We start from the raw sequence: 20,184 nt of genomic DNA, 5'->3' as shown, positions 1-20,184 counted from the left end.
CAGCATACTGCAAATTTGAACAAATTACAAATTAAGATTCCAGTTGTTTCTAAGACTTGAACATCTGCCAATAAAAAATGTTTAATATGTCAGATGCAGAAAAGACTTCTCTGTAAGTCTTTGTGAGTGAAATAACAAAATCTAAGGATGAACCAGAAGAAAGTGCTTCATTTCTGATTGATATGATGCAAATATACTGTGATTAAAAATATTTGGAAGGTACAGATATACAAATCAGATTCATGTAAAGAACCTAACTTGATCCCATCATCCTTCAGCAGGATGAAACAGTAATTTCATGTTGTGTATAAGATTTTCACTGAAACTCTGATGTGTTTCTTTAAGACTAAATTATACAGTCAAAATTCAATCCTGTTATTTAAGTGTGTGAGAAGAAAGCATTAGTAACGTTCAGGAGAGATCAATTCAGTGGAACGGTGGAGGGAAAGTGATCTGTAAAAGAAGCTGGCGTATAATACAGAACAGCCACAGCTGACTATGCCATATAAAGCAGTCTTAACAGATACTGAAATGTGTGTGAGAATAACTCCTGTACTTCTGAGGTTTTTTGTGTTTCAGAGCTTTTCTGATTTGTTTGTTAGTCCTCACATGACATATACTCAGACGTGTAGTCGTACGGTGGTTCAAGGTAAAGGAATGGTTGTGCGCGTATGTGTCTTTGTGATCGTTGTGGTGAATTGTAGTGCAAATCGGTCTCTCTCTGTGGCTGTTCTTGGGCTGTACCCCTCCAGTGTACACTATGTCCACACAGTGGGAGAGCAGCTCTAAAACTTTAATGCTAATTGATCCCAGAGAAGAAGTGTGGACACAGGTGTGTTGCCGCAGGCCCTGGCTCTGACATAGATGCCAAGGGATTGTGGGTAACTGAGGGGCTTACAGGGGCAGAGCAGAAAGTGTCACTAGCTGGGGCACAAGTGACCCAGTTATTTTCTAATAAGCAGAGGTTTGATGTGGTGTGTGTGTGTGTGTGTGTGTGCATACATATCAGTCAGATAGACAAAAAGTATAATAAGCCTTTTGAGTCCCAGAAAGTTAATTCAGTGAACTCTTCTCCATATTTAAACTTCACCTTAAGAACAATAACAATTAGGCCTAATACACTAACAGAATTAAAAGCAACATCCTTTTTTGATGCCTAAATTTGGCAGCAACAGAAAGCAGTGAATAGGATGGTTTTTACAGTTGAAATGCTGTTTGAAAAAAAAAAAGACCACCAAATGTACACTAATGCTCCATGGTGTCTGTTTGCCTGTGTGTGTTCACGTTCACGAGTTGTGTCCTATATGTGTGTTAGTTTTTGAACAAGTATGGTAATTGTGAGCCTTTGAGCTGCGGGAAAACCCACATCTAAATCAGACTCAAGCTACTGTGTAACTCCCAGATTTTCGCTTTAAGTTTGTAGTCTTGATTTTGTGGGTGTGGGTGGGTGGTTCATGTATCTGCTTGTGTGTAAGTCTGGATGGAAGAGAGACTTAGCACTGCCAAGACGCAGGTGTGCGGATTAAGTGTGATCCCTTCTCATATTCTCTGTAGTATATCTTATTTGATGGCTTTTCCGCCATGTAAATCTCATCAAAAACTAGCTAACAATAGCACCACATTGACAGACGCCCAAGCATCTGGCGAGCCACCACTCTGAATGTTCAAACTGCTGTGAACAACCTGTCTTCACAAAGAAAGGAAATAGGGAAACTTGAGAGCTTGTGTGTGCTTGCGTGTTTGTGTTTTTTGTGTGAGGGAAAGGGACAAGGATGGTGCATGTTGATAGCCTCATAAATCATGAAAGAGATAGTGCTGTGTCTTAACCCGTGTTGAGCCAGGTAATGGTTTGATGATGATCTGAATGCGCTTCTCCTTCTCTTGTTTCAGCTAACTCCATTGACTTTGTTCCCCCACTCTGCTCACAGATATAGAAAGGAGAGAAGAGGAATAACTTTGGCCGGTACAGGGCCCCATTAAAGTGTGATGAGTGGCCTCAGTGAGGGTCTCTGTGTACAGCACTTTATCCAAGAATGATCACTTATTTATAGGTGTTGGAATTGTGTTGTTTGCTTGTTTTATTGAAAACCTTGTGGGTAAAGTGGCGGCGGGCCGCCTGGCATGTGAGTGCCACATCTCTGGAGGGCATCCCTGCAGAAAAATCTTCCTCCACAATGAATAAGTGAAGGGGATGGATAAATATTTCATTCACACAGAATCCATTGTCACTTGAGATGTCTGGTCTGTGGGTATGTATAGTCAACCTTCAGGCAGTTTAAAAATAAATAAATAAATAAATAAATAAAGGCCTTCCTTTAGACACATATGCACACACACAGACAATAGCAGACAATGTATATTCTCACACATGCAAGAACACACTGACACACTCCAGCTGTGGACACCATGGAGCTCTGAGAAACCGTGACTGTCAGACGTATTTAAGGACATAGATGAATTAGTGTTTACTCTGCCACTTGACTGCAAGTCGGCTTATCACTTCTGCACAGACACATCTACAACCTTGTTAACAAAGGTGAATAAATTACTATCTTTCTATTTCAGCTTTTTTTTTACTTTTTACCGTCTGAGAAATTACAATTATTTTGTTGTAAAAAAAAAAACACACAACTATATGAAAAGAAACGAAATAAAATTACTAGTTACATTACCACTGCTTCTATAGCCAGGATATTGTATATATTTTTGGTGTCTACCACCCCATATTATAAATCTTGTATAAAAAAACTCACGTTGACAGCCACACAGACGAAGCGCAAGCAAAAACATGAAGGTAGCAAAGTGTAGCCCATCTCAGGAAAGGTTGTGGTGTTTTGTGTACATGAGGGAGCATCTCTCAGTATGAATGATTTATATTAAAGAGCAAGTGAAAAGTCTTTCTGGAAGCAGCCCACCATGCACCCTCATGTGAACAGAAGGGAGCATTTTCACATGGCCAAATGGGTCTGAAGGGGATGGCATGGAGGAAAGAGCAAGACTGCTCGCTTGCAATGCCTTCTATGATCTCCAGCACCACTCACAGCGCACATTGGGACACATCAAAAAGGGGATTAATAAATAAATAACACACAACACCATGTTTTATTAACTTGGGTAAGGCATCAGTGGTGAGGGGTCCTGCAGAATCCTGAAATTGGATGGCATCTTAGATTGTTACGGGAAGCTTTTGGAAGCTGTCTGACTCGGTGCAGATAATTCGAGGAAGGATTCCTTAAACTTGGCCATCAGTGACATTTATTATTTAATGGATATTACAGGTAAATATTATATTATGCCTTTGTGTATTACAGTACAACTTGTTAGTGAGTAGCAAAATGCAAAGCTAGTAATATAAGTGCAATAAAGTAAAACACTTCCTCATAGCTGTACTTGTGCTTTTGTTAATTTATTTGTTTGTGTTTGCATAATACTTCAAACTAAGTTATTAACATATACTATGAATGTAATTATTTTGCTACCTTAGATAAGGATCATTTTCATTACTCCTATTAAATAATATTTATTCATTTTTAACTAATGAGTTAAATCCTTGGTCTATAAAATGACACAACATCCTGAAAAACGCTCAAACTTCCCACAGTCCAAATCGCAGGTGCCATTTTAGCATTGCTCAGTCCACATTTTATTAAACAATGTAAAATATGAAAGAGACATGATTTGGGCTACACACCAGGCAAGTGAAGTTAGATTGATGCTCATTCTGCAAACTCTTGGTCAAAGAACCACCTATGGTTACTTACCTTCCTAACTTACTATGAGGTTTTGTTATAAATCCAACACTATTTGTGGAGATGGAGCTTAAGCTATATTTTTGTTTACAGTACAGTTGTACTTTTTCATGGCATAAACAGATGTTTGCTACCATAACCTCCTCCTTGGAGTGACTGCCGGATGTTTTTATATCCCGGGTTGTTTTATATGTAATAATACTGTCAGCATGATGCTCAGATTCCGCTTGTCAGGTATTATCTCCATATCGCAAATGGATTAGTATTTGTGCACGTGCATATGTTGGTGTATGTTTGCACATACACTTGTGCTGCCAAACTTATTTGTGTTTCTGAGAATATGTGTCTGAGCATTATGCACCTGTGAGCGTGTTGTTTGTGTGTCATCTTGAGCGCACTGTGAAGGTGTCATTGTGAAACCTGGGTCCTGTAAGCTGTCAGACAGTGAGAGATGCTGCACCTCTAAAGGGCATGCTTTCTGGGCCTTTCCTGTCTATTATAAGCCCTGGAACACTCATCAAGGCTGTTGTAGTGCACCCCCATGTCCCTCAAGCAGCCACATAGAGAAGCCACCTTTCTAACTAGGAGAGCCCTTGCCTCTAAACTTCACATACCCTTGTCTTGCATTTTGACATGATAAACGCAAGCAGCAGTAATGAGGCGTCGGGTTGTCAGGGCATCCATTTTGTTTTGCTCAAATCTGAGTAGAAGCGAGGAATCCTTCTCTTTTTTTCCTCGTTTGAGACACCAGGTCCTTATTCTCTCCAAGCTACAGCTTCTTACCTGTAAGGTTAACAACCCGTGGCATTTGGACTTCATCTTTTGATTTACGCTCACTAATTTAGAGCCCATCTGAGGTAAAACCCATGTGTTGAGATTTATTGTAAATGACATATAGCACAAAGTCTTTTTGGTAACACTCAGAAGTGATGACACAGCTGACGGTGGTACCAGCACTACAGCTAAGATTGACTGCACTGAGGCTAGCCAAAGATTGAGATGTGTCGCTATCTCGCCATCTGTAAAAGTCACGCCTGGCGTCGTCAGAAATAGATCGCCTCGATACCAGCCACATCAAATCTCCAGTTTGCCAAGCAAATAGAATAAAACAATCTATCGATCTTGCTCCACCTCCTTGTGTATCAACACAATCCATCTGTGTTTATCAGGCTATCTGGCTTCCTATCTTTTCTTGTCTGCAGGCAGGCATTCTTTTCTTTCCTCTTTTCTTTTCTTCCTTCCTCCTCCCACATTTGTTTGGTGATCCATCAGCCTATTTACCTTATCATGCTGCCAAACCATCCATTTACGCTCCCATCTGTCTGTCAAACTATATCTTAGCTTCCATTTGTCTAACTATCTCTCTTTCTACTCATTCACCTGTCAATCATGTAGTGTGCATCGGCTGCTGCAGGTTCCAGCTTCTCATCGTGCTGATGCCGTCTCTGACCTCGACTTAAAAGAAAGCTGGATAAAGTAATTAGATTCCTATCACCCCATCTGACGTTTTGCACTGTATTACTTACAGTCCCGCCTAATTAAAGTAATAGAGGTATGTCAGTTTCAGGATCGACAGACTTAGTAGATGGACAGAGGTGATTCTTTAATGGTAAATGATGACCTATTTTCATAGGCAACACAAAGTATTAATATATCCTATTTAACCAGTTAATACTGTACACTGATCTCTGTGTTCCACACAATCCGAACAAAAGCAGGTCAGTGCTTTGGCTTGGTCCAGTTCAGATCAAGCCTCAGTAGAGCACGCCAGACACTGATGTCCATGTCGTCAGGGGGTCTGGCCTCCCACAGTGGCCCAACCAGTCTTATAGGATCAGTGACACTCTTACTCTCTCTCTCCTGGCTCATGCCTGTGAAACCCATGCTTCTGCTACAGGCCCCATCTGTGCTCTCCATGGCTCCTGCCTGCCTTGTGGTCATAGTCTTGGGCTGCTCATGGAGCCACAGATCAGCAGCTTCAGTGTTAGACGCAGCAACCCCCTTGAATACAGTAGGTTATGGTCCTGCAGGTATTTAACTAATGAATAATTTGTCCATTTTTTCAATAAGAAATAACAAATATTGACAGTTCCAAGTAATGCATCTAAACAATCTGATGCATTTTGTGAAATACTGTATCAAGGAATATTGTTTAGAAATATTTTGCAATTTTTTTCCCCCAAACGTGTTGGAACACCAAAATGAGACATTTCATAACATTGTGCTGGCGCTTTTACGAGCTGTTATGTTGGGTTATTGTCAAATTTTTCTGATGTTTCATAGACCACAAAATTAATCGAGAAAGTAATTAAAAGTTTAATTACCATAAGGCCATAGGACCATAGCCATTGGGGTAAAGCTAAAATGTTCTGCCCAAAATGCACTGTACATCCTAATACCATTAGACTTCTAAGCTACTGTGAATACTGTTGAGCCAAAGTAAGGAGATAATGTCAAAGTGTAACGTAAACTCAAACAGCAGGCAAGCAGGTCGCCAATGCCGAGTTTCAGGACTTTACCCTTGAGGATATTTGTTTTCTTTCATGGTTATACTTAGGTTGAAGCTTGTCTCCTGAAACTTGACTGCTGAGAGGACAATCATGAATGGGAGTTTTGCCTCAGGCACTGATCGATCGCAAAAGTGTTTTCATATAACTGTTCATTTGGGCTGTGAGTGCCTCCGCAGCATCCCAGAATGCCAAGAGGCATTGTTCTGTGACTGAGGAATCAAGTCCAGCAGAGATATTTTAAGGAGATTTCTGTACCCGAGGGGACCAGTGAGGAGTCTGTGCTACTAGTTGTCTGTTGAGCTTGTTGATTTCAATCACAACTCTAACAAATGTTAGCCAAGCTTCAAGGAGACCGATGGATTTCTTTGATCACCACACACATAGAGACTGAAGTGCTTATAGTACACACAGGTTTTACATGTGCAAACACAAACAAAACCCCTTTTGTCTCCTGCTGTTTTGTCCCTAGTAGAAACCTGTCAACGCTTCCCTACTGAGGAGATAAACTAGTACTTTTCTTCCCTCTAAAAATAAGCATTTGTATATGAACATGTGCAGTCATTTGCTTCTCTCCTGAAACATATTTTGTGCTGCGCAGTCAGGAGGCATTACTCTCAGACCAAGTTCCTTTCACTAGTGTTGTTAGGGGTAGTGCGTGAATGCGAGCACATTTTATGTAGAAGCATGACAGAGAACCAGCCAGCAGTTATGTACAGTATGTCTGCATATAGGAGCACTAAAGAGAGGCTGAGCTAGTAGTAAGAGGGGGGAAAATGGTAAGCATCGCCGATAGCGACAAGAAAAAAAAAGGGAAAAAAAAGCAGTGATGTCATTTTTGAGTGATGGTGCACAGCACAGTTTTTGTCAAAGGGAGTGTGGAACTTAAATGGAATCCAGGGAGGGAGAGATGTTAGCAGTAAGAATGGCTGTATTCACTATCTGGGTCAGTCTCCAGTATTGCAAAGCATGCACATCACAGTACCCACTGAGATAGAGTGGTGATAGAGGCATGGAAAGATTAAGCACATCCCTGCACTGTCAAAACCTATTGCATGTGTTATGACCACTCTGCTCTCCGTGAATCTTTCCTTGTTACCGTTTATCTCAACAGGCTGCCAGTTTAACTCACTTAGCCTCCAGATTCTGTATACAGGCTGTCAAGCAGGAATGTGAACTTGTATACATGTGTTCCAGAACGAAGTAATCTGAGAGTTAGTGTCTATTACAAGTTAAAATTCATGACTAGTGCTTGGATTGCGTTCTGTGCTTCCTAGGTGTTTAGAAACTACAAGTGTCCAGCATTTTGTAGTAAACACAGAGCTAATGTCGGCAATAAGGGGGATTCAGAAGAGAAAAATTTTGCAAGACAGAATAAAGTGTGTAAAAATGAGAGCAAAACACAGAGTGGGAGAATTTCAGTATCTTGCCTCAGAATGTTTATCCAGGCCTGTCTTAGGCATTTCCCTCTGTCATGCCATTCTGATTGCCTGGGTCTGCTATACGGCAAGCTGAGAAAATGCACCAAGACACATCAAGCACTAGAATCGAGCCCCTTCATGCTCACATTCCCTGACATTTGTACAGCCCACTCATTTAGGTGATACACCCGGCCTACAGGTAATAATAAACTTGAGACAGAAGTCAGCAAAAGCAGTTTCTTCATGAACCTGCACAGATTCTAATACAGCCACAAAACACGCGGTGTTCTGATTATGATGGTCAGAGTTGGCAGGATTGGTAGCCAGGAATAGCTATAAGCTGACTTATTGAAGATAAAATGTAAATAAGTCATTGTGCTGCATATAAGAAATCAATAAATGAATATGTTGGTGAGGTGAAACTGAATATTTCAGAATAAAAAACAAGGAAGAACTGAGATTTAGAACTGTGGGTATACTGTTTTTGTCCTTGTAAATGCAATGAAATTCCAAAACCTTAGTGTATTAGGGTGATGACAATATTACAGCATATTCCTGTCAGCAGTAATATTTAAAAAATTTGTGGGCTACAATCATATAATTAGTATGTATGTTTGCATTGCAAAAAAGTTGTTAGATGTACATTGTAAACATTACATAATTGTGCATGTTTTATTTGCTGTTACTATGAAAACCTCTCAAACAAAGTGTTATTTTTCTTCAGTTTTTGTTACCAGCAAGATGATCTGTAACTCTTCTGTAGAACGGGGGAAAAGAGCCTAACTGGTGTAGTGCAATTGCTGAGTGAAAGTATGTCATGGTTTTAATCCTTTAATCTTCTACTGTTCTTACAGTAGGTGCATTTTAGCTGCTTGTTAGAAATCAGTAAGTGGCTTTTAACAACAGATAGAAAACGGTCACTGATACTCGTCTTTGACCCATCATTGTCCTTCCCTGTTTTGTTTTTTTTACCAGCTCTCTACAACTGAACTCACCTCTTCACTTGCACTATTTCCCCCCTCCCCTGCTCCGTGTTTGGGGTGATCACTGATCAACTGAACGAAGGGCTGTGTTTGCCACGACTGTAGTTTTACGATACCTGGCCCATAACTTTCAGCGGGAAGAAATAGCTCCTCTCCCTCTGCATCCCATTTATACACCATATCTTGTTTCTGTGTGGGGAGTTCCATTACTCTGTAGCTTGGAGGCTGGCAGAGGGGAACGGGGGGAGGGAGGAGGGGAGGTGAAAAGAGGTGATAGAAGGTTGGTGCTGCTAGTGCTGCTCTCCCCTTCGACAGACAGGCAAACAACATGTTGATGTGCAGCGAGCAGAGATTTAATCACCTTTATTATGTGTTATCAAAATATGAAGTGTCGGGTGAATTCTTAGAAAGAGAATTAGACAAAGGCAGTGACATATCAGAGAAATCATGTCATTGCTCACTTGTATAGAACAAAAAGACAGGCCATGTATGATTTGTAAAAATGTTTTACAACAGATGCAGGCCCACCCCTGCCTCATGATGCATCCTGTGTGTCTTCTGCTGCTGTCATGATTGGTGATGATGTGAACATGACCTTGTTAGGCCATGATGAATGTGAATGCTGTGTTTAGATGATAGCCTGGAATTTGATGCTGCCCAGTCAATGTTTAACTAACATAACACTCCCCTCTAAAAGTAATGGAATAGTGAGGCCAAACGATAAATATGAGACGAGATCAACATTTCAGCTTTTATTTCTAGGTATTTAAATCTCAATCAGACACACAGCTTAGAAGACAGCACCTTTTGTTTGAACCCACCTATTTTACACGTAAGCAAATGTATTGGAATAGATAGACTTAAAATAGATTAAAGCGAATAAGACTTAATCTTTAGTTGTGAATCCTCTGCTTACAATAACTGCATCAACCCTGTGACCCATTGGCATCACCATAATTTTGCATTCTTTTTTGTGATGGGTTACTCCCTTCAGTCTCCTCAGGTAAAATCCCAGAAGCAGCCTGGCAAGCTCAAGGCCATGACATTACCTCCACTGTGTTTCACAGACAAGCTTGGTTGCTTGGGATCATGAGCAGGTCCTATCTTTCTCAGAACTTTAGCCTTTTCATCCCTTTGGTAAAGGCTAATCTTTTTCTCATCAGTCCATAAAACTTTGTCCCTGAATTTTTGAGGCTCATCACTGTACTTTTTGGCAAAATGTCTCATGAAGTCTTCTGCGAAGAGTAGATTGTGATACCTTTACTTCTGCCCTCTGGAGGTTGTTGCTGATGCCATTAACAGTTTTTTCAGGGTCTTTCTTTACAGCTCTCACAATGTCATCAACTGCTGTTGTTTCCTTGGTCTACCCACCGGTGGTTTGTTTCTTCTTCAGGACATATCGAATGGTAGTACTTCCTATGACCAATGTCTGTCCATCTTCGCTCAGCCTCATAATTGCTTGTTTTTCACCCAGAGACGGTTCTCTGGTCTTCATGTTGGTTACACCTCTTAACTACAAATGCAGTCTGAACAGGGAGGAGGCAAATCTGAAACTTCAAACATTTAGTCTTATTTATTGTTTGAAAAATCTATGTCATAGGACACACATGGGCAACAAAATACACCTGTCAGTCAAACGTTCCAAAACTTGGGTTCAAACAAAAGGTGCTATCTTCTAAGTTGTGTATCGGATCCAGATTTAAATACCTGGAAATAAAAGCTGAAATGTTGATCTCTTGTCTCATATTAATCTTTTGATGTCAAACCCAAATGTTTTCAGTCTGCAGCAAAAATAAAGGAATTGGCCACACTGTTCCAATACTTTTGGAGCGGAGTGTAACATAATCCCTTTGAAAGTCTTCCTGTTTATATTGGCCAAAGAGAGCTATATAATTCCTAAAAGAGCACCATGCTGTGTCTCTGTGATAGATAACTGACAGAATTGGCTTAACATGTAGTTCTAGTAATTGTAATTGGCCAGCGATGATGGTGACACCAAAGTCATTATGATATTAAATAACTTTTGGGGAATCCACTGCAGAAAACGCAGCTCTGTCATCTATCACAACATGATCTGACATCGCACTGGAGGTCTTTCAAACAAGGAGAAGGTTGGAGTTGCAGCCACAGCTCAAGGCCTCTGCTTTAGCTGTTTAGTAATCTTGGCATCCTCTCCTCCTCCTATTACCCTTGTCTTATTCAGAGCCTTTCCCTTGTGTCAGGGATCATCATGATATACATGCAGGGATATGCTTGTGTGTGTGTGTGTTAGAAACAGGGGGAATGTGTGGCTTCCTCAAAGCAATGTACTGAGCCGTTTCTCTGCACCCTGACTACACACTTAAGCAACAATGTATTTCCTTCTCTTTGTGTGTGTGTGAGAGAGTGAGAGGGAGTAAGAAAGAGAAAGTGTGTGCATGTGTGTGTATGTCAGTGACTTCCTCCTCCATCTGCCCATCGTCATTGAAATCCTTGGTGCATTTAGTAACATTTTGAGAAACAGTGCCAGCCAGCATTTAATTAAGTTCTAGTATGCCAACATCTCCCTGCTGTAACATGGAATACCTGCTCTTCTTTTGTCAATTTCTTTTCCTGTTCTTGTGCTCCTCTGTGTCGTACCTACTGTAACTCGGAAAGATGTCGCCTCTGGGACAACCAGGTAAAGAAGCCATCAAAACCAATGCGAGAAAAAAGAGCTGCAATCAGTGCTCGAAGAAGGGAGGGAAAAAGAGTGTAGCAGAGTTTGTATTTTGCGTGGTGCTCTCCCCATTTTCCCCCAGTCTGGCTTTGTTTCCCTCTCTGTATATGTGTGTACGTGTGCTTGAAGCATTCAATTCAGTAGAGGGTAGTAGTAATGTTTCTATCCCAGTAGAAATGGCTGCTGTTTGTTCAATTGTTATGATAGATTGATGTGGGGTGGGAAAAGATGGGCTTTTATGCACCTGAAGATAGGAACACAAAAGTCTTTATGAGAAGCCAATAGCTCTCCGTTCAAGGATACTCTGATGGGAGCTGCAAGTTTTTCTCCTTTTTTGCAAAGTCTTTGACGAAAGCTTTCCCATGTATTCAGGCAGTTAGGTAACACACAATTACCCCCAAAAGGCCACTTTTCATTTTTTATTCTACAAAAGCTATTATGTCATTTTTTTTCCTGTTGGGTTTCAACATTTGGTCAACTAATAGTCTCTACTGTTTTCAGTTTGAACAGGATACAATGTGGATGTCTGTTAAAATAATAAAGCCAACAACAGCGTGCTGCTGTTAAGTGCACAGTGCTGATACTGGGATCAAAAAGCCTTTACTTTGAGTCAGTATGAAGGGTAAATGGTAAATGTCCCGCGTTGACAAATAGAGCTGATGGCAAGATGTGGACTAGAGCAGTAGGTGTTGTTATTTAGGGAATTTATATTTACATAATATCAACATTAATGGTTTACTGTAAAATAACCAACGAATGTTTCAAGATGCTTGAGGCCTTTTTTTTTTTAAACTATGTTCGTGGATTATCCAGTTTATCATTTTGTCTCCCAATGAATTTAAGATCTTTTTAGTAGAGCATTTTCTTTAGATTTTATAATGTCAATGTCCCCAGTCCTATTTACAGTAATAGATGTAGTCCAAGATGACATCTTATTATGGGCAGGGGGTCAGTATTCTCCATGCTCTGTTTTTTAATGCTCCTTTGTAAATGGAGGGTTAAAGGGTATTTGACTAGAAATGAGGTTACATCAATTACTTTTTTTAACAATTTTGTCTCCATTTTGTTTCTTTTTCCTGATTTTTTTTTTTTTTTTAAATACAATCTTTTGAAAGAATGGAGGTTGTATTAGTCCTTCATGAGTCCCAACATGTGGACGTAAAATTATTGCATGTAAGAATAGTGACGATGTTTTTTGACACACTGCCAGAACATGTTTAGCTTTGACAAAAACCTTCACTATTTGAACGCAGGTAAACTGATAGAAGCACAGAATTGAAAACCTCTCATCTGTTTAGATCCGTCTTCCTTTCGCTCTTTCTGTTCCTTCACTCTCACTTTCTCCTTCTCCCCCTGTGCACCATCTGCATGATGCTTTGTATCCAATCTGAAGAAGGAGTGCTTTCTGTTCTCGACTGTCAGGGTGGGAGTCTCTGTGTATGCCTGTGTGTGTGTTCCTAGCCATCACAGTCACTCTCAGCTCATTACCTGACATGATGGATCGAGTGAGTGCCATTAAACAACGCCCAGCCTGGGATGCCTGGCACCCTACAGCTGGCACTGAGTAATGGGCATAGTGGTGGCCGCATGCTTGGAAATACCAGGGAGTTCTGTGTGGGTGTGCCTGCAGTCATCGCCATGGCTATGCTTCCTGGTTCTGTCCAGCTCCACCTGCCACCTGGCTGCCCAGCGGATGCCATGGGCATTTCTGGGCAGCCATGGTTGGATAGCATGGGAGGCAGTGTTTGTATGACTCTGTCATAAATCTGGCACAAAGAGAACCCAGAGTGAGGCCGCACCACAAACAGCAGTGAAACACTCAGTCAGTAACATGCAGGGTTTATTGTAGCTACTTTAGTTTTTAACTTTTGATTTACTTTTAATTTGATCAGCATATTATGGTTTGTTTTTTTCCAAGGTTAATATCCTAACAAGGTACCCTTTCTGAAGCAGAATAACTCAAACAAGTCTTTCGTATTTATTGCCTCGCTGTGTTTTGTATGCATATTGTAGTTTTATTCTTTCCCCTGGTGGTTTTCCAACTGCTTGTGTGTGGGCCTGCATGTGTGCATTTACTTTGTCCTCTGTGTATATGCTGCATCTGATGTGAGAATAGTTGAGGGGCTCTTGAGTGGAAGCATGGATCAGGAGTTGAATGGAGTTACTATGACACCAGACACAAGCACCTCCACTCCAACAGCTTCTTCTGTTTCTCCATCCTCCCCTGCTGCTCTGCTCTCAATCAGCCTGGATTTGCTTCATGTTGTTTCTCCCCTATTCTCAGTCTTTTCCTTTGCCTCCCTTAGTTTCTCTATACAGTCTTTCATTTAGTTGAGCTCCTGTGTGCCAGTATGGATCAATGGAACAACACTTTCTTGTTCTTTCGCAGTCTAAATCTCTGGTTTTGAATCTTTGTTCTCTCTTCTTTTTTTTTTCTTTTCTTCTAAACAGACAACCGGCGTGCCGTCCTGGAAAGGTCTCGTTCGCGACACAATGCAAATCACCAAGGTCGATGATCACCTGCGCCTACCATAAGACGCTAGATAAGTGCCAAAGAGGCCCGCGAGGTGGAGACCCAGAAGACATCTGAAGGAGGGACAGCCCTGACTGTGGCACGTGCTCACAAACACACAGTTAAAAAGCATTGACACACAGCATATGGAAGAAAAAAGCCTGAAGAAGCTACAGTACTTCACACAGACATTTAATACTCGTGCTGTCCGTCTTACATATTTATTCAATATCTTCTCATCACTCTGTGTTCATTTCCTCTCCAGATCATTTGATTCTTAAGGAAATAATTCACATTTTTAAGGATGCTGCTGTTTGAAAGATTTTCATTGCTTGAAATACTAGATGCTATTTTGGTCCCTGCAAGTCTACTATTCTTTTTACCCAATTTTTAAAAATCTAAATATCATAGGCCAAATGTGCTTTTAATATGAAACATACAATATGTTGACAACAGACATTCTGCCAAGAAGGACTGCACCATAATATATGCATATGATCCTCTAGAACATACTGAACACAGTTTATTCAACTCAATGGGAAGTGGGCCAGCTGTCCTTGAAGTGGAAGATGGCCCATCTGCAATCTGATGACATTGTTACTAAACTATTAACATTAGAAGGACTGTGTATAAAATGTTTCTTTTTCACATCAGTCCCTTCTTGAGACAATTTTTACTAGTAAATATACAGAGCCACAAAGCCACAAGAGCTGGCCCCTGTCTGCCCTGATTTGTCAGAGCATGTGACTCATGGATCTGGAACCTATAATTTCCATTTTGGCAAGATGCATTTCATTTTTAGTTGTGTAATATCTAACCAGTGCCTTCGGGTGCTGATCTTGTCCCAAGGTCACTTCTGCTGTTAAATGAGATACTGACACATTTCTAGCCTTGAGAAGCTAACATGAACTCTCGTCCTTCCCTGTAGTTACACAGGTTTTCAGTGGGGAAAGCTTCATTATACAGTGGTACTACATTTCTGAGATTCTGTTTGGACATTTGTTTCGCTTTTTCTTATTTTTGTTGCACAAAGTTTGTGATTCAATTACTGCAGCCCACTGAAGGGATTCTACCTAGTTGCATTTAGTATTTCTCACATTTCAGTCCCTTCAGTATTTAATGGACTTTTTGTCATTCTAACAGCCTAAAAGGCCTAATAGTAGTTTTTTTTTTTTTTTTTTTTTTTTTTAAATGAGGCAAATTGCAATGTTTTCAGGCACCTGCTGCAATAGAGTTGCAGGATCAAGCAAAACTTGGAAAAACACTTTTTATTAAACTTCATTTGAAAGCCAAATTCCAGCGAGAATAAACTTCACTATTCCAAGTGTTCTCAGTAAAACGTGCGCGCATGAAATCACAGTCATAAAAGTAGACAAGTGTGCTTTTACAATGTTTTGATTTTTGATACACTAACATTACCAGTAATTGTGCTTATTTAATTTAACTCATCTTGATTGTTATAGCACTTGCAATAGATCTGGGTGCAACAGCCTCACTGTGATATCACTGTGATACATCTTGTCTGTTGACATGTTGCAGCTATTGTCATGTTTTGGTAAGAAAAGTGTTTGTTGATGACTTTTGTCTGTATTGCACCATAGCATTGTACATGGTGCTTTTGGCTGCCACTTTTGTGCAAAACATTGTGAAATTGCCTTACACTGTCCTTAGCAGTAATTTTCAGGAGTATTTGGTTGTAGACCTTCCCTGCAAGATCCAACAGTATCCTGCAAATTTAGATATTTCTTCTTTTCTTGTCATAAGTGGGCCTATCATTTGCTTTTGTGTGCTGGGTTTATGTTAGTAAAGTAACAAGGTCATCAGCTGCTCTGGCCCAGTGGGTTCAGGGACAGTAGACAGTGTATGTTAAACTTGCTGTGATTTAAAAGATGTTGAGAAGATGTTGTGTGTTCATGGGCATTAGTTGAATTTGAGTTGCAAAATCGTGGAGGAACTGACATTTAAATAGCATAGTTTTACAGTGAAATTCTGAAGGAGAAAGGATCTGACTCCTCTAAACACTACTCAGTCCTCCTGCTCGGCATAATTACAGATAGTGTAAAATGCTCAAAAGACTTGTATTGTGTGTTGTGTTGGTGTTTATATTTAAGTAATTTGAGTAAAAAATGAGCATTGCATTGAGTGGGTAGAAGCTTTTTCTTCTGACCAGAAAAGAAAAACAATGTAAACAGTGAGCATATTTATGACCTTAAAACTTCGGCACAGTTCTCTTTCAGCATAACAACATACAGTATTTGAGATTTGAGCCTCATTTGATAGCGATGCTCTTTTGTCTCCTATTTGCTACACTTTAGGAAATGCAAATCTAAAATAATATTTGGAGCCCAGTGCACCATAAACTTACTTCCTTTTTACATCAACATTTCTAAATGGTGGAGCACGCACAGGTATTGATACACAAGTGGATGTTTAAGGATTTAGGGAAATTGTGGGAATGCAAAATGGGGGCTAGTGCATGGGCACTCACTTTCACAAGTTAGGTTTGTTACACAGAACCAGGTGCCCATGCAAGTTAACAGACCTGACAAAATGAATGCATATAACTGCTGTGTTTGTGCATAGTTGTGTGTTTTCTGGATGCCTGGTGTTTGTGTAAAAAATAGTTGAAACATTGCTGTAAGCTTTGTTCCTCTGTAAGGACCCACTGGCACATGATATCTTCACGTGAACTACTTATTCATATATTCATGCCTAGGGCAGTCCTGTCCCCTCACAGCCCTAAACTGTAAGCGGATGCTACTAAAAACAACCACTAAATCCACATGGAGAGTTGGTACAACCACGAAAATCAACTGAGGGGCACAGCAGACAAGATGATGCTTGTCTTAGCAAGTGAGACTCCAAACGCCCTCCAATTCCCCAACGCTAATGGCATAAGTGACCCTTTTACCGTAACACAAGTTACTATAGTAATAACATAACCCTGCTTTAGGCTTTGTGTGTCTGTGTGTTTTGGGCAAGTGTGTGTGTGTCATGACAGCTCAGTAACTGGAACAGGAACCCAGGCAAAATAGGATTCAGTGTGCTTGACTCCTGAGCTGAATAGATGGAGATTTTTAATTTAAACAATTCACCACTGGTGCTTGTGATGTGTCTGTTTCATGATGCCTCCTCTCTCAGCCTGCATGCTTCTAAAAATGCAATTTTACACATCAGCTCGGCTCAAGGTGCATCCGCAATGCTCCGAGAAGTCTGCATATTTAAGAAGACAATAATTCTCTTCTGAATATAAGGTTCGAGCAGTTGCACAGGGAAAGCATAGAAAATGAGGTTTCTGCATAAGGGATTCTGCACAGATGGGAGTTATAAGGCATTGTTGAACACAGCATAGACAGATGTGATGCTGGTGTAGGTGCCATATCAGCTTGGGTCCTGCGCTTACAGTGTGTGATGGCTGGCTGAATATTTGCTATGGGAATTCGATCGAGCAGTCGTTCGCATAAAGAATGAGAAGCATGTGGAAGAAAATTAGTAAATTATCTACATCTAAGGTCTAATAAAATGTAAACCCACCTTCTGTTGCCGTTTTAAATTCGGTTTTCATCTTATTCTTACTATGCGAGTATTGCCGTCCTATAAAAATGTAAACGTTTAACAGGTATGTTATAAACTGAGAATTTGCGTTGAAAGTATTAAGCCTGTTTCACATATGAACTCTGGAAATTGTAAAAAAAACTTAATCGGCCTCGGACATTGCCCGGAGTTCGGTTTCACACGTGTAACACACAGCGGGGGATTGCCAGAGTGAAAAGCATCCTCAAAGGAGAAACTCTGCTTGGTTCACACAGGAGGCACAACATGATAGAAAACTTCTGTGGGAAACAGTGTTTGGTTTACACCAAATCGGAGCCGTGCGAAAAAAAAACCTTCTACTACTGTTTCTATCGAGTGATAGAAACATCATCATTATGCCCATTCGTTTGATTTTAATCTTCCCGAAACAAGCACGCGCACATAATACAGACATTGTACTGGGGGACTCAAAGGATAAAGTCCACAGAATGTCACTTGGACAATTGCGTTCTCAAATAGGCCTCTGGACACAGTCACAATATCAGAATTGCAGTGAATGTGTAAAAAGAGACTTCAATTAGAGTATTAAAATCTCCAACTTTTAGACCTTTGCTTTTTTCCCATCGTTCAGAATCAAATCACAAATATTGAACTAATCATTACACACTTCCCACCACTCAGCCAATTATAGTCTGAGGTTTGCTTAAAGCGCAAGACCCCAAGATCCAGACGATGTGGTACCTACAATCCCTTTTTTCTAGTCACAACAACCTTTGTACGACCTTATCTGTAAACTCATGTTGAAAAGGATACTATTTTGTTTGTTTGGGATTTTTTAGGAACAAGTTTTCCTCTGTACATGTTTGAGTGACAATGTCTAATTCTTTATGAAAAGTTTCTTTATTGTAAAAAAAAAAAAAAACCAACAACTTTTGTCACATGTGCCAACTTTTCTCTTTCTGTAAAACAGAGTTCTCACTATGACAAAATGGGAAATTCCTGTTTTTTGTTTGGCATATCAAAGGGAATACAGATCTCTGTTAAACTAAAAGGACTAGGCAAGTGTTTTTTAAACATTTAGTTAACAGCGATCCAATTAGGAACTGTCAAAGTAGCAGACTTTAATTTGATTACAAAACGACAGCCATGGTTTTACTTATTAAAAAGTAAACATCTTTTGTAAAATGTCATTTGTTTGGAGTTGTAAAAGTTTTAATGTTATTCTTGTATAACATAATGAGATAAGAGCAATGTTGTTAGCCATTATAGAAGTTCACTCTCATGCATCTTTGCCACTACATAGATCACAAGAAACACCATTATATTTGTTACCATTCAAAAAACAAAGTGGCTGAAAACTCAGAGGATGAATTATCTTTCCTGTTTACAAAACGGTGACAGGGCAGACAGTTTGCAACATTAGAAGAAACTTCTATAATGACAACATCCTTATCTTCCCAGTAAGCAATTGTTGTATTTCTCTCCCTGTTCCCTCTGTTAGAATTATCAAAATCTTTTTTTTTTTTTAAATAGAAAATAGCTGGGGATCCTAAGGTCAAACAACCTGAAATGTTCCATCATTTTAGTGTGAAAAACAGGCACCTATGTGTTTAGGCCAATCATCCCATCGTATTTTAGCTTGTAACTAACCAATTATATGACTTGTAATTGTAAGAATGAGGAGGCAGGGGTATGAAAGATTTAGCAAAAACAATAAAAGTTGCCATTTTGGTGATCGTTAGTGGCAAGTGCTTCAATTAAAAAAAAAGAAAGAAAAAAAAAATCTGCAGTGCAAATCCCACTCACTGATTGTGCTCTTTACTGTACCTCACAAGATATTCTATCATGCAGAGGAATAGTTTGAGATGTTTGACTACAACATTGCCACTAACAGAGTGAACTATTTGCAAAGTACTTATTTTGGAAAAAGTTCCCAGCTATCACATATCCGTTTCTTTCCTTCCTTGTTAGTGCTTCCTATTGATTAAGGGAAGACCAATTGTGGCTGAATCAACAATGCTCACAATTGTTGGCAAACTCTGTCTGATATGATGTGTAAGCTGCCATATCCCTGCCTACCTTCTATGTTGTCATTATGTTTTATTGTTTTAAAAACATTTATATTTGTATCCTTAAGTTTATGAAAAACAAAATGGTTATGCAAAATGTTGTTACACAGAATATGTAATGGACTATGATACTAAATAATAACCACTTTGTTACATAAACAGATTTCTGAAAGATATTTAGTCTGTTTGCCTTTGTGTCCTTTACACACACATCACATGCCACAAGTAAAATACTTTATATCTTGTTTTGCCAAATTGCGGCAAAATTCCATCCTCAGTTTACCTAGTGGCTGGGCAGAAGATACCAACCTCAGGCTGACTTATGGACAGGGATTACAGAGAGCTCTAGGTGTTAGCACATGATGAATGGGGCAGCTTCTACCTATAAAAGCAACACGTTTTTATCTTGCACAGTGTCAAAGGCAAATGGGATAATGCCATCTTGTCCAGCAACATCTCTGGGAAATTACTACAGAGTCAGAAAATAAGTATTCAGAAAAAGTGACCTTTTTAATCCTTTTTGAGACCTTAAAATCTCCGTGTGACTACAAATTTTCTCTGCCCAAGTTGGAGGACAAGGAGACGCATTATGGAAATGTAACATTGTATTTGGTTTTTTATACTAAAGGATTTAATATAATAACTTTGGAAATATGTTCTGTTTATTTCATTTATTTTAGCCAGACAAGAAAAAAAATACTACTATTGTAT

At 39.8% G+C, this 20,184-nt stretch overlaps 1 protein-coding gene across 8 annotated transcripts in view; it reads left to right on the top strand.

Annotated features, from left to right (window-relative positions):
• The window catches only part of diaph2 (diaphanous-related formin 2), a 352,014-nt gene extending 332,365 nt beyond the window's left edge, over positions 1-19,649 (top strand). For all 8 annotated transcript variants that reach the window (XM_067517868.1, XM_067517862.1, XM_067517865.1 and 5 more), the window contains one exon: positions 13,810-19,649. In XM_067517868.1, coding sequence (XP_067373969.1) covers positions 13,810-13,874 — 65 coding nt within the window. In that variant the 3' untranslated portion in view covers positions 13,875-19,649. The remainder of the gene's footprint in view (positions 1-13,809) is intronic.
• Positions 19,650-20,184: the final 535 nt, after the last annotated feature.

The sequence above is a fragment of the Channa argus genome, chromosome 10 (genome assembly GCF_033026475.1).
Source record: "Channa argus isolate prfri chromosome 10, Channa argus male v1.0, whole genome shotgun sequence".
Classification (NCBI taxonomy): domain Eukaryota; kingdom Metazoa; phylum Chordata; class Actinopteri; order Anabantiformes; family Channidae; genus Channa; species Channa argus.
Note: the sequence above shows the minus strand (reverse complement) of the source record. Positions and strands in the feature narration are given on the sequence as shown.